The sequence below is a fragment of the Lissotriton vulgaris genome, chromosome 7 (genome assembly GCF_964263255.1).
Source record: "Lissotriton vulgaris chromosome 7, aLisVul1.2, whole genome shotgun sequence".
In the NCBI taxonomy this organism is placed as follows: Eukaryota; Metazoa; Chordata; class Amphibia; order Caudata; family Salamandridae; genus Lissotriton; species Lissotriton vulgaris.
Genome location: NC_141695.1, coordinates 111846542 through 111861138, shown reverse-complemented (window position 1 = coordinate 111861138; position 14597 = coordinate 111846542). Strand labels below are relative to the sequence as shown.

Below are 14597 nucleotides of genomic sequence, written 5' to 3'. Positions count from 1 at the left end.
CCTTCTGGTTTTTCTCTTTTCTGTTGCCTGCTTGAGCTTTGCTATTTCAGATGCTGTTTTCCTCTAACCAGTTGAGGATACATGTCCATGAGGATCATCTGTCTTTGAGCCCATTATCCTGCTTAGCTCCTTTCCTCTCCTGACATCAGGGGAAGTTTGGTACCTTGCTGATTATCATCATTGCAATCGACCTCATGAATCAAGATTTAGAAATGGCCAAAAGAGTTGTTGACTGAATGACGCCTCTCTCCGAGTATGAAAGAGCTTTGGTGTAAGGCTTGGTTGTGTTTATTCGTCGAGATGCAGGACACTTGTTATTGAAGGGAAGTCTGTTAGTATGCTGGTGGACAAAGTTATCTGCTACTGTTTACTCAATAAACAAGAACAATATGCCTTTGTACGGCTGCATTCTCTCACTGCACCCATTTGAGTATAGATATTTGGGAAGAGAGGATGCATTCTCGATTACAAACAAGGAACATGCCCTTGACGTGCCAGAGCTAGGAATGGGGCACGGGGCGGCAGTGATCTGCAAACGTGCCCAGTAGCAACAAGTATAACCTGGCATGAATTCACGGGTCATGTTGTGCTTGGCATTGTCCATGCTGACAGCTAAAGCTCGGTGATGGCAGCTTGAAAGATGTCATGTATTTATTCAGAATAGACACTGGGTTTGACAAAAGTAGGGAAGTGGCGAGTTATCCAAACATCAGGAAACGATCAAAAAAATCTAATTTCAGAAAGTGGAAAGCTTGCAAACTCCAGTCAGACCAGTTGCTAAAATACAAAACCAGCTGGTAGACCGAAGAGGAAAAATGACTATTGTTTCTCTGGCTCATGGTTGTTTGGCTTTTTCTCCACAGAGTTTCTTCAGATATCAGTCCAACCTAGCAGTCCTTTATGGAACAGGAAACTAGGGTCATCAGAAAGTGAATTACATTCAAACAAATCTCATAAGCCTCCCTACCCACCGCGCTTCACGCCCTCGACAGGCAGCTTCAGGACACCTGTATGTAACACGCCTTCCTAGTACCATGATCAGAGGTGTGCATTCCAAGTCAAAACATGAAATGAGCGAGTCAAGCCTATTCTGCCTCAAATTATGAAAAGAGGGGAAGAGAACCGTGGGGAACATCCCAAACTCGTGTCCTGAAACCCACCAGAGTTGAGACCAAACTCTGCCTGGTCCTCACAGCATAGGCACTCTTCCCCGCCCTCTGTAATCTGGTTGGTGCCATGTTATTATTGTCTACTGATGGTACTGTTTTACAGCTGTCTTCATTGTTCAGTGTTCACAACATGCAGGACTTGGTCTTTCCTGATCCCATGAGCACGGCTAAGTAAACTAGGACCAGAAAGCAACATAACCACCGACACACACATGCTCCTTCAAACTTCTGCTGACAAAGGGTGGAGCTAAAATATGAGTCACATAGTTATGTACAGCATCCAAAACAATGATGCCAGGGATAGGAGACTTTGAATGTGAAGTGGGGTTTAGTCTTAGGTAAGGCTCCTGCTGCTCAGGAGTGGGTCTCCATAACACTATATACAGCTAGGGTCTCTAGGAATGCCTGACTTATGCTTTTGCAACTCCAGTGGTGCTGGAGCAATTTTTAGAGTAGGGGTGCTGCCACTTATGATGTCTCTGTGAAGTCACAAGGATTGTGAAAAATCCAAGAGTCACACAAAAAACAAGTGAATCAAATGTGCCAAACCCATTCAGCAGGAGAGTGTGATTTTGGAGCACTGTCATTTACAGACAGCACATTTTGTGTTGAAATGGTCACCAAATTTACATAGACTTACAGGTAAAAGCAGGCAATGCACAAATGAGAACGTGTGGAAATTGTTCCAGCGGATATTCATCATTTGTGCATCATGTAGTAAAGTATAATGATATGTTTTGATTCTCTTAATATCTTTGTTTCCATCACACTTTAGAATTACAAAAAGAAATGTGCGTCATTACTTAGTTATTTCCTAATTGCTGATATATTTTGAAGTGTGTAGTTGATCTACAGGTATTTAAATGGCATGTACTAGAGGAGTAAAACAACTGACCGCCTTTTCTTTCATTTCGGAAGATTGCCACAAAGGTCACTATTACCAAATCCTCTCACTTAGCAGTCAGAGAAATAAGAGAAAATAAGCAGCAATTTGCCAAAAGACAGACCCTGATATTTGACCCTTGTCTTTAAACCACAGCAAATGTGACAAGAAACACATAAAATGTAAATGCTCTTAATTGCTCATTTACCTTCTGAACTTCAACCCAATTATTACTCTTTTTTACTTCTAACACCCAAATTTCCAGCACTTCTGATTACATCCATTGTAACACACTGCTCTTTATTAGAAAGCCACCCCAAACCAACTGCATATGTACAGACTATGACTATTTCCAGCTTCTGTGCCCATGCCAACACCTGCAACAACAGGGACTGCAGCACTACACAAGGACATACCCTCTCTACATGTTGAAGTCTACACAGTTGATGCCACATAGCTCTAGAGATGGGAGCGCCACTAAAAGTTAGTGCCCTGCTCGAACTTTAAGCCTGGCTCAGCTCGAGGTCCTGTTGGAACCTTAATATAGTAATGAGTCGATCTTTCATGGAACTGGACTTTGGAACTGGGGAACCATGTTGGAGTCTCTTCATCAGAGATTAAGTGATTCTGGGCGGGGAACAACCTTTACAACGCAGTCATTACATTGCACTACCTTTACATAGCAGTCAATACATTGCAACATCCTTTACATCTTATGTCATTACAACGCAGCCATTACATTTCATGTCACTACAACGCATGTCAATACAACGCAGGTATTACATCTTAAGTCATTACAACGCATACCATTTCAGCGCATAGTACCCTTACACTATCCAACCCTTACCCTACTGTTTCACTCACTGGAGTTAGAATAGTAATTTTAACCCCTATACTATCCAACACTTAGCTTAAATGCAATATATTGGTATGCATTGTAATGGTATGCGTTGTAAAGGTATAATGCGATGTAACGGAATGCGTTGTAAAGGTAGTTTCTGAAAATGCGATTGAATAGCATGCTATGTAAAAGAATGCATTGTAAAGGATGTTGCAATGTAAACTCTGTGTTATAAAGGCATGCATTGTAAATGTATGCATTGTAACGTCATACATTCGATCACTTAATCTCCCTGTGTGATTAAAATGATCATGACAGTGTGTAATGTAACTGAAGTTCATGTAAAGTGCTCCAATACCTTTTGGTCGAGACCATGCTATATAAGAACTGCACAACAAGGTAAAAACAAAGCCTTAACATAAGGAAAGACAAATAGATAACCATTTTGTGGCTGATTTGTATCAAATGAAATCAGAAAACCTGGATAAATTGCAGTTTACGCCGGCTAAATTTGTGATCTTAGACAAATATTTTATTTCACCAAACTCTTTTTTGTTCATTATCCCATATAAGCACTTTCAAATATGTGAGCTCAGAATACCAGTAGCACATAAACCTATTGTGTTAGATTTATTGGATCATAATGTTGCTCTATAGGAAAATGAGCGACATACAGAATTTACATGACAAATGTAGTGCTTCTTAGTTCACAAATGGTTCCTGTTTAAAAACTATCATTTTTAATACACACATCTCAGTGTGGAGCCATATTGTGGCGTTTGTAGGCTCTCCCTGTTATTTGTGGCCTCGCTCACCTCTACACATATGTCATGCACAGCGGTAAAATTGAACTTCTTTATTTAAATTTGACATACAGAATCACTTCAAAATATGTATTAAGTTGAAGTGATTAATTACACGTGTCATGTTTAAAGAAAGATATAGCTTCTTTTGAATTTTAATGACCAGCACTGTTCCGCACTTCTTAGCTACTTGCAGTGATCCAGTCATCCAGAAGAGAAGAGCCAACTAAAGGGAGGCCCACACCAACAGTGAGTGGAAAATGACAAAATGTGTAGGGTACTAACAGTAGACAGTATATTTACCAAGATTTAGATTAGTGTTTGCGTCAGAAAAGTAATGTAAATTGACACAAAATCTTCTCCACCCCTTCCCCCCAATTTCAGCGTATAGTTCATTTTGGACCATGTTTGCATCATAAAAATGTTATAGACACAAACTCTTTTTTTCCCCAATTTACATTCCCTTGCAAAACTTGTTCGCACTGGAAATTCACCTGAAAGTAATGCAAAGCAGTGCAGAATGCGGCTTTGCTTTACTTAGAGCCAACAGGGTGACCCTTGGTTGGTGTACGGTCATTCCCAGGGAACCACCTATGGTTTTCGACACACAATCCAATCTACGAAAAACAATAGACAGGGCTTTGAGTCAAAACATAATGCCCATTACAAATAGGTGCTATCAAGGAAAAATGCTTTTTTTATTTTTTATTTTCCAACTGTGCATGGGTGCTGGACTGTACAGCGCACATGCAAAATAGAGAAATGTTTAAAATTAGTCTAAGCACTGTATTTTGTGCTGGAGGGTTTTCCTTCCAGACTAAAACCTATTCTAATCTCACGCAAACACACCTTTCACTATAGTACAAAGGTGTGTGATTGGCGCACAGTGGCCTGAATGTGTGTAGGGCGAGGGGGGGAATGAGACAGCTCTGTAAATATGGCGCTCAGCTGTTCTCTCCGCACACAGTGCAACATTTTTGGCTTCTGCGCTGTGTGAGAATTTGGTGAATGGACCCCCTAAGTAGGTTGCTTTGGCTGCGGCTCACGTTGTGTTAATGGCCTCATATGCAGTCACACTACACATAACCTTGACACGATGCACCCTGCCCCGCCCTGAACAAAGGAGACCCCAAGGATAGTGGATTACACAATCAATTTACTGCATAATTGATTATATATAAATATATTTGAAGCAGACAAAGAGGGTAAAAGGGGCAAGAGGTGAATAAAAACATGGGCAGGTGAGGCTGCCCTGCACAAAATATTGTTATAGATGTACTGACGTGACGTACTACTGGCTTAAGGTCCACTTAGTGACCAGGAGCTCAGGAGGCTGTGGGGTTTTAAGTTACGCCACTAGTGTCAACAACACCATGCAGGCTCTGGTGGGTCATTTGACACTGCTCATTATTGCTCCACAACCTCTCTTTATGATAGTGACCAGGACCCACCATGAAGGAAGGGGATGAGTGGTGCAAGCCAAGCACCATTGACTGAAGTATTAATGGTCCCTCCATAAGCTCTGGATGAGGCGTTCCAGAGGCTCCCAGTTTCATGACTCAACCTGGTGGTGCCCACCCCATGAGAGACAAACTGTAACTACAGGACTGCAGATGAAGATACACTTTGGTGGCAGCGATGGAGCAGTATGCAGAAGACTGGTAGTAATATAGGCTGGATGAATGACAGAGTGGCTTAAGACAAGATGGCTAAGGACTGGAGACAGTAAGTGAAAACAAAATTACTCCCCTTAGTGTGGTTATAACCTGCTTCAGCCTCAAGTATATTTGTACCAGGTCATCCTTTTTATTGATACTTGCACAGTTGAAACTTAATTTCTCAATCTAAACACTCCTTGATTTTCAGGGTGAGATATTATTTAGGTTTTTATTTGATTTTTAACAAGCAGCATGTGTATCACTCATTCCAGACAGGCAGACTACACGTGTTTCGGCCCATTGGAACCTTTTTCAACACTGAAAAGTGTAAGATAGTTGTTTTGCTGTCTTGGCTAGATCCAAGTTGTTGATTTTGTTGAAAACATAAGGTTTATCCACTAATCAGAAGAGGACATTTTAGCTAGAGTATGATGTTTGGTCTGTTGTTGTGAATTTGACAGCAATTTGCCCATTAATGCTGGCTATTTGAAATTAAACCTATATTTGATCACAATTAACTCCCAAACTATATCTAATACAAAAATACCATGAAAGCCTAAAAGGTACGCTCTATAATATCGACGGCGAAATAGGCAAAAGCGGCTGTCGGAGGGAGTCCAGCCAAGAGGACTGCCATGCTGATTTGATGCCTTTGCATCGAGTCAACTTTGGCACGGAAACCTTCAAACTCGAATTGGTGGAATTGAAGAAAAAGTGGTACCTTTTTTTGGTTTCCCACTTCTGTTTCTGTCTTTAACCACATTATCCAGGTCCTGCCTGTGCTGCTACCACTTCACCACAACGCTAAGAAACCAGTTTGCTGCTGGAATCTAAGGTAAACTTCTTAGTCATTCGTCAAACTATGAATCGTGTATTAGGGATGAAACTCATAACAGGTACTATTTAACACACCCAATAAATAACTAACCCCACAGTATTGTTATTTCTCAGGTGCAATAAATACTCCACCTAACAACCGGCCAGTTGTGATGAGGGCCTAAGTGCCCACACAGTAACAAGCAATGGCAAAGCCAGCAGATAAGGCCTGAATGATATTTTATACAGCAATATTGAATAAATGATAAACTTAATAAAAAATGAGAATGTGTGTATATTTTTAGGTTTCACGTATAATGATGCCTGCACCAGTATTGGATGTGGCATACATTGGTGCTTGCACCATTTTATAAAACATATTGCATTTAATACATAAACCATACATATAGAACTGAACTTCAGGTCAGCTTTCTTCTATTAATGGCTTGAAACATTGTGTAAAACAAGTCTTGGATCATCCCACAGTATTTTAATCTCGCATCTTTCCATCAGCTTAGGTGTGACCTTTTGCTTTTTTTGTGGAATGCATGAGGACCTACTTTATATCTGAAAAGCAGACTCTGACATTACACATTTAATTCTTTATCTTCTTCATGCTTGTGTACACAAAGCATCTTTTTTGTTCTGCACTGAAGGAGAACTTCATTCGTTTTTGCCATTGGTGGACAAGGAGATACAAGTCTCCACGCAACCCAAAGGTGGAAAAGGCCGGTTCTCCTTTTACCAGGGTGGGGGGGGGGAGGGGGCATAAGTTTACTACTGGAAATCACGCTAGTACCAGGAAATCTGCAGATTTACTATACAGCTGACAGATGCCCTCAAAGGAGAACACAATTCCTTGAAAACTGATATGCACTATCCAAGATTTCCTCACAATCAATACAACGGAGATAGAAAGTTGCATTTGCACTACACTACGGACAGATGTCACCTCAGAAAAAGGAAGACTGGCACGCTCACATGAAACTATAATGTAGGGAGAGAGACCTGGAGACTCGCTAAACTGTCTCTTATAAAAGAATAATGCCAAAGGAGGGCAGGAGGGACATAGAATCTGAGGGAAGGTAGCACTTTCTGAGTTTCATAAAAAGATACCCCCTTGGGATATTGTAGGGTGCCCTGGTTGTGAATAATGGAAGAAGAAAGGAAGGGGAGAACAACCATCAATGTTGTGTGAGGGGGTGTTCTGCAAAGGAACAGAACACCTAGAAGAGTCTGCACTTTACTGAATCAGTAATGTCCCCGAGTTGTCCCCGGATTGGAATTCTTGTGTAGGTGTAGGTAAATCTCGTCCTGAGGCGGAAAGCCGGGACTTTGTTAAAATTGCTGTGCTGTTTTAACCTTCGCCGTATTTTTAAAATTGTTTGCACACTCAGATCGAGGCACTGACTTTTTGCCCCTGACCTGCTTTCACACCGCCGCAGTTTCAGCGTTTTTCTAGCTCCCCAAAATCGGAACTTTTCTAGGTATTCCAGGACTGATAGAGCTGTTACCTTTTGCCTGACTTTACCTCCAGCAGCCGATTGGACGCTGCCTGGGGGGTCGCCATCTTGCGTGAGGAGCTGGGACAGGGACACCAGTTGAGCGCTAGGCCCCTCCCACCCTCCCGCCCCCGGCCACTACAAAAAGATCTCTCTCCCTCACCTCAATTGATTGGAATTGTTGTGTAGGTGTAGGTAAATCTCGTCCTGAAGCGGAAAGCCGGGACTTTGTTAAAATTGCTGTGCTGTTTTAACCTTCGCCGTATTTTTAAAATTGTTTGCACACTCAGATCGAGGCACTGACTCTTTGCCCCTGACCTGCTTTCACACCGCCGCAGTTTCAGTGGTTTTCTAGCTCCCCAAAATCGGAACTTTTCTAGGTATTCCAGGACTGATAGAGCTGTTACCTTTTGCCTGACTTTACCTCCAGCAGCCGATTGGACGCTGCCTGGGGGGTCGCCATCTTGCGTGAGGAGCTGGGACAGGGACACCAGTTGAGCGCTAGGCCCCTCCCACCCTCCCACCCCCGGCCACTACAAAATGGAGCCCATATCCCGGAGGCGCAGCGGACGGGCGCAGCGGGCGCGCAAGCAACGCGCCCGTCTTCGCCCGTCCGCGCCCGCCCGGGCCCAGGGGCCAGGAACCCTGGCCAACTTATCACCTACTCAGCAACTGCACTCAGGGAACTGCAGCTCCCTACCCCTCCGGTCCCACCAGGTGTGTCTGAACGCGCTGCGCTCCTCAACATCTCTAACCATCCATCGGGCCCTCATACCCGAACTGACCAGAGTACCAGCTACTCCCACTCTACAGCGCCCCCACTGGTATCAAACTCTGACACTCACCTCCGAGTATTCTATCTCAATACTCGCTCCATGGTGAAACATCAGCTCGACCTATTCCTTTTGCTTACCACGGATAGACCTGATGTATTGCTACTCACCGAGACATGGCTCACTCCAGACTCCCATCCTGACATCTTAGCTGCCCTCCCTCCAGATTACTACATCCTCAATGTTAACCGCCCTTCGAACCGCCCTGGAGGCGGAGTAGCGGCTATTATTCGTAAAAAGTTCAGATTTCTCACCTCCGCCTCACTCACTCTACCTGGGACAGATAACATAGTCATCACTCTGGAAACCGCAGGTGGTGCCCTTGTGCTTGTACTTCTCTATCGTCCCCCCCTGCCGATGCCATCCTTTCCTTTATCTTTGAGCGAACAGGTAGCTGACCTGCTTACGCACAACTCAAGAATCGCCATTTTTGGGGACTTCAATTATTGGTACGACAGCGATCTCGCAGGGCCTCATGCTATGGAGCTTTTTGAAACCCTGACCAGTTTGAACCTTACTCAACACATTACCTCACCTACCCACTTCAAAGGCCATATTCTTGATCACGTCTGAACACATAACCTTGCCCTGTCCCGCCCCAACATTTCCCCTTGTCTCTGGTCAGATCATCATCTGATAGAGGTTACCATCACCATTAAAGGGAGCATCAAGGCCCCTTCCCTTCCTGGTGGACAATGTCGCAAATGGAACTCCTATGACGCCCAGGGGTTCCTCGACTTTGCAGCCAACACCTGCCCCACCATCAACCCAGCATCCGGTACCGACTCTATGGAAGGTACAATTACCACCTGGCTCCAAGCGGCCGGCGACAAATTCGCCCCTCTCACCAGTTTTGCTCACACGAGGTGTGGCAACTCCCACCGCTGGTTTTCTGAGGAACTTAAAGCTCAAAAATTGAAGTTACGCCTCCTTGAACGCAAATGGAGATGGAGTTACTCCACGGAGAACCGCGCGGAGTATGTGAAAGCTCGCAATGAATACAAAAATGCTATCATAAAAGCTAAGGCTTCACATATCTCCGAAAGAATCAACTCAGCCTCTAACAAATCCAAAGAAATCTTTAAAATCATGAATGATTTCTCCTCTGACCAAAGAATTCTTCCCTCCCAGGCTCCAACCCAAGACACTTGCAACGCGCTCAATACCTATTTTGTCCAGAAAATCGCTGATATCAAGAACGCCATTTCTCCGTCTATTCTCTCTAGTTCCTCAGACTCCTCCCCTCTCAACCCATTCATCTTCACTCAGTTTCCAGCTATTACTCCCAGTACCCTCACCGAGCTTACAACTCGTATTAAATCAGGCTCTCCCAAGGACTGTTGTCCGCCCCCGGTCCTCAGGGCAGTTTTCTCAGTTTTACCTGACAGTATTCTCCCTCTCCTGAACACCTCCCTAAGTACAGGTACGGTCCCCTCTGTGTTCAAACAGGCCATACTGGTTCCCCTCCTAAAAAAAGCTGGAGCTGACCCTGCCAACCCCGCCAATTACAGGCCCATCTCCCTCTTACCTTATTCTTCTAAACTGCTGGAGGCCCATGTGACAACCTGTCTGTCGGCGTTCATAGAGAGCTCTGGCTTTCTAGCACCTAACCAGGCAGGCTTCAGGCCAGCTCACTCTACTGAGGCAGTTATTCTAAAAGTCATTGATACTCTTCGGGAGAATGCCGATAGAGGGTCCCCCCAAGCACTAATCCTTCTGGATCTCTCGGCCGCGTTCGACACGGTGGACCATGACATCCTTCTCCACCGTGTTGGACAAGCAGGCATCCAGGGCCCTGCACAGGATTGAATTAAGTCCTTCCTTTCTGGCAGAGTGCAAACAGTCCACCTAGGCCCATTCACTGCAACCCAGGTACCCTCCACCTGTGGAGTCCCCCAGGGATCCTCTCTCTCACCTCTACTTTTTAATTTATACCTTCGCCCGCTAATTCACTCACTCAGCAACTGGAACTGCACTGTCCTCAACTACGCAGATGACATGCAGGTCATCTTTCCTTTGGACACCCCGGATGCGGCATCTAATTTCCAGGCAGTAATGCTGCACATCCAACAATGGATGATATCTAATCAGCTCAAATTAAATCCGGAAAAAACGGAACTCATCCTGCCTTGCTCTAGCTCTGCACATTGGGGACCCCAATTCTGGCCAGCCGAGCTGGGCACTGCCCCTACTCCGTCGAGTGCAGTAAAAAGTCTGGGTGTCACCATTGACAATGACCTCTCCCTGAAAACCCACGTCGGGGCCATCATCTCTGCTAGCATGTTCCAGCTACGCAAAATTCGAAAAATTTCTCACCTGCTTTCCCACGAGGCCTTGGTACAAATTGTCATTTCCCTCGTTCTCTCCCGCCTCGACTTCTCCAACTCCCTTTACTGGGGCCTACCCAGGTCCCTGCTCCACCGCCTCCAGATGGTGCAGAACCAGGCAGCAAGACTCATTTGTAAAGTCCCCAAATGGCAATCTGCTAGACCCCTCCTGGCCAAGCTGCACTGGCTGCCCATCGAACAAAGGGCTGCCTTCAAAATTGGATGCCTAATCTACAAAGCACGTCACACCAAATGCCCGGCCTTCCTGAAATCCCTCATTAACCCACACTGCCCGACCCGCAACCTCCGCTCTGCTCATCTTCATCTTCTCACCTCCCCAGTGATTAAGTTAAAAAAATTGGGTGGCCGGAGATTCAGCTTCCTGGCACCCAAGCTGTGGAACTCCATCCCCCTACACATCAAAACCTCTGACACCAAAGAAATTAGTGTCCACTGACAAATTAGTGCGCATATGACATCTTGAGAAAATAAATGCAGAAATGCCCTGCATCTAGGTTTCAAGATTTCACCAGCCTTAGCTGGTGTAACTCAAGTGTCACTATGGAGCCTACAGATGGCCTCACAGTAGAGAGCAATGGAGATATGGAGATGGAAAGCTGCTGTTGCTCTATTCTACCAACAGAGGTCCTCACAGAAGAGTAGAATGGCACCCTAGCCCGTCCTGTACGTGTGCTTACACTTTGGCAGAAAGTGTTACGCAACAGGCACATAACGTTGACATTTGAGAAAATACATACAGCACTACTTTGCACCTTGGCCCAAACAGTACTCAAACAAGGGCTTTACACAAACATATTAACATGTGCAAGATCACATTTGCCATGGACTGACTTCCACCATTAAACGTTTCCTTTCTTTTTAGGACTCAGTATGTGTACCCCAATGGACAATTCATCAACATCCTGGAGATTTTGCACACAATGAACACATGAAACTGCAACACTAGTGTATCACAAAGTGCATGGGCTGCAAAGCTGCTGCAGTTCTTAAATTTGTGAATGGGGGCGCCATTCAATTTAGACATAGTTGCTTAAAATTGCTTGAAATGTCAATCACGAAGCTGAAGTTGTGTGGCTTCAAGCTAGTAACCTGCATGGACACTCTTGCTGCCTTGTGCTCATTTTTCTAAAGGATAAATAAAAATACCAAAGAGGGTTAATAGGGAGGAGAAAATATTGCCACTTACTGTAAATGTCTTTACTGGTCATGAAAATAGTTGTTGACACACTACTACAAACAGCAACTAGCAGTCACTGGAAGGCAAAATATATATTGCAAAGTGAAGGCATCTAATGGCTGAAGTCAGCTAGTCCATTGACCTATACTTTGTGCTGTGGTGGGAGGGAGTATTATTGATTGACATTTGAATGGAACAACAACGATGTTGAATGAGAGCCTCTTTATAGGTATGCATGTTTTTTGTATAATATGTTTTGGAAAGCATAACGTTAGCAAGAAAGTTAAAGTGGTTGTTAGGCCAGAAAACAAAAAATGAATATCTACAGAGGTTCTGGTATTATATCAATTGTATTGGAAGCACATGATTCAATCATTACAACATGGCTTAGAGCATAATGTAAAGGATACTTATAAAAATTCGAATTTGAAATGTTAAACTTCTGTATGACAATGTATTCTAATATGCATCACATTTTTTGAATAATTAGTTAAAAGAATAAAGACGATATAAAAACTTAATAAATACAATTTGTTTCTTCCTAGATCCTCTTGCCACAATTTGTAACAAATGAATGTCTTTCTTTTGTAAAATATGTACTAAACACTGCTCTCTCTTCTACAATGTCGATGATATATTGTATTAAACAATGTTTTCAACACGTTTGCAAAGACAGTGATTGCAAACAGTACTGAAAGATGTCTAAAATGCCTGGAAAAGCTTTAATCAGACACCAATATTACTGAATGTACCCATAGATTTTCCTTCATCTCTCAGTTTTACTACACTGTATAATTTGTCTTAATGCTTTTCAGACCTTTGATCTTCAGATCATTAGGAACCAGTGTAAATCTTGGGATAAAAGCCTGAATACAGAAACAGAGAAATTACATGGAAAAACTATGATCTATTTGTGGGAGTAGCTAGAGTTAAGTTTTGAGCCTAAAAAAAATATGTACATAGGATATTTATCATAAAAATGAACCGACTCTTTCTTAAAGTGTACCATGCAGCACACCTTCTTTTATTTGGCACACTGAGCCATATGTATGTGCAAACTTTCCATAGACACAGAATGGGTAAAACCATTTGATAGACATGGCCCACTATCTTTTGTTACCGCCTTTCTCTGACTTTAAGAGAAGGTGCAGTTGTATTTCCTGAGGCTTGGTTAGTCGGACAACAGCAGCACTAATGTATTTTATGGTGTATCTTCTTTTGATGAATCCTTTCCTTCATCAATTTATGTCTCTTGCTGCAGACCCAGTGGCGAGTTGATGAACATCGAGAGCTAGCAACCTCTTGGAGATGTAAATAGGCACAGCTTGATCCACCTTCTACTTCAAACCTACAAAACAAAAGGCAGGCTGAGTCAATTGCTGCAAAGAGAAACTTAACAGAATAACATCAACACAAGGAAGGTTTCCATTGAGTCCTTTTTCCTCGGACAGTTCATACTTGGAATTCTGTGGACAGTCGAATGATACGGGGTTGGCATAGACGTGTTGGCAGCTTGAGCCATTACATTATGGATTGGTCAACCCCTGCAATTACATGAGAGGATCCTGCATAGGGAAAGTTGGATCCATGTCTGATTGGCAGGATAGCCATTTAACAAATGTACAAACAAGAGGTCTAAAAGGAACTCAAAATCTGGTCATTGGTTAACCTGAAAACCTGCCACAGATTCAGCCTTCCTGAATCGATGTTCAACGGCACTGGAATAGGCAGCCAAGATCAGCTCTGCATTTCCACTCTCTTACGAATCCAGAATGATGGTCCCATCAAAGCAATTCATCTGCCATCCTAACCCAAGTCAGAGCAGACCGGGTTTAAGCAGGGGCATCAGTCATTGGCTATAGTAGGGGTTAATGAGACCCACTGCTGAGGCTAGTGCTCGGCTAGGTCCAGAGTAAGTAACTTTACGTCAACACGCCTGGGAGTGAACCTTACATATCATGTATTTAAATTAGTAGTGCTACAGATATCTATGAATTACCTTAATGTGGCACAGTTGTCGTGCACCTTCAGTTGCCATATTTTAAATTCTAATATTTTGTTGAAATTTGCATTATTTAGGGCACATCCAGAGCTTGTCAGTGCAGCGTGGAGGGTGTTCGAATGCCGGTGAGGATCCGACTGCTTGTGGAACAAGCACTGTATGATTTCAAGATTAAAGACCACTTTGTGTCCACCATGGTTCTTGCAGAGGAAAGGGAATTAGGATATTTACTGAACAGCTCCTGCCACTAGAAACACCTAAATATATGTCACTCTGAATAAGACTCAGAACAAAGAATACCTCAGCCAACAATTTGGGCCAATGCTTGGATTACAATTGGTACTTCAAAAATAAATGTGCACTACTTTCAGGTTTAATGTCTAGATTAGCTGAAATTATGGAATGATTGCAATTAACACATATTTTGAGTACTATCTAAAATGTTAAAAACATGATGAAGAGAAAAAACAAAAACATTAAAAAGCCAATTTAGTGAAAAAACAAAAAAGCAAAGAATTTGTGTATTTATTATTCATTGCATTAATGAGATAAATATGTAGGGCTT

The 14597-nt window shown here is 43.2% G+C and overlaps 1 protein-coding gene across 1 annotated transcript in view; it reads left to right on the top strand.

Moving 5' to 3' along the window:
* Positions 1–12953, top strand: part of LOC147700936 (taste receptor type 2 member 40-like) — a 43765-nt gene extending 30812 nt beyond the window's left edge. The window contains exon 3 of the mRNA XM_086929276.1: positions 12846–12953. Within this exon, the coding sequence (XP_086785402.1) occupies positions 12846–12953 (108 nt within the window). The remainder of the gene's footprint in view (positions 1–12845) is intronic.
* Positions 12954–14597: the final 1644 nt, after the last annotated feature.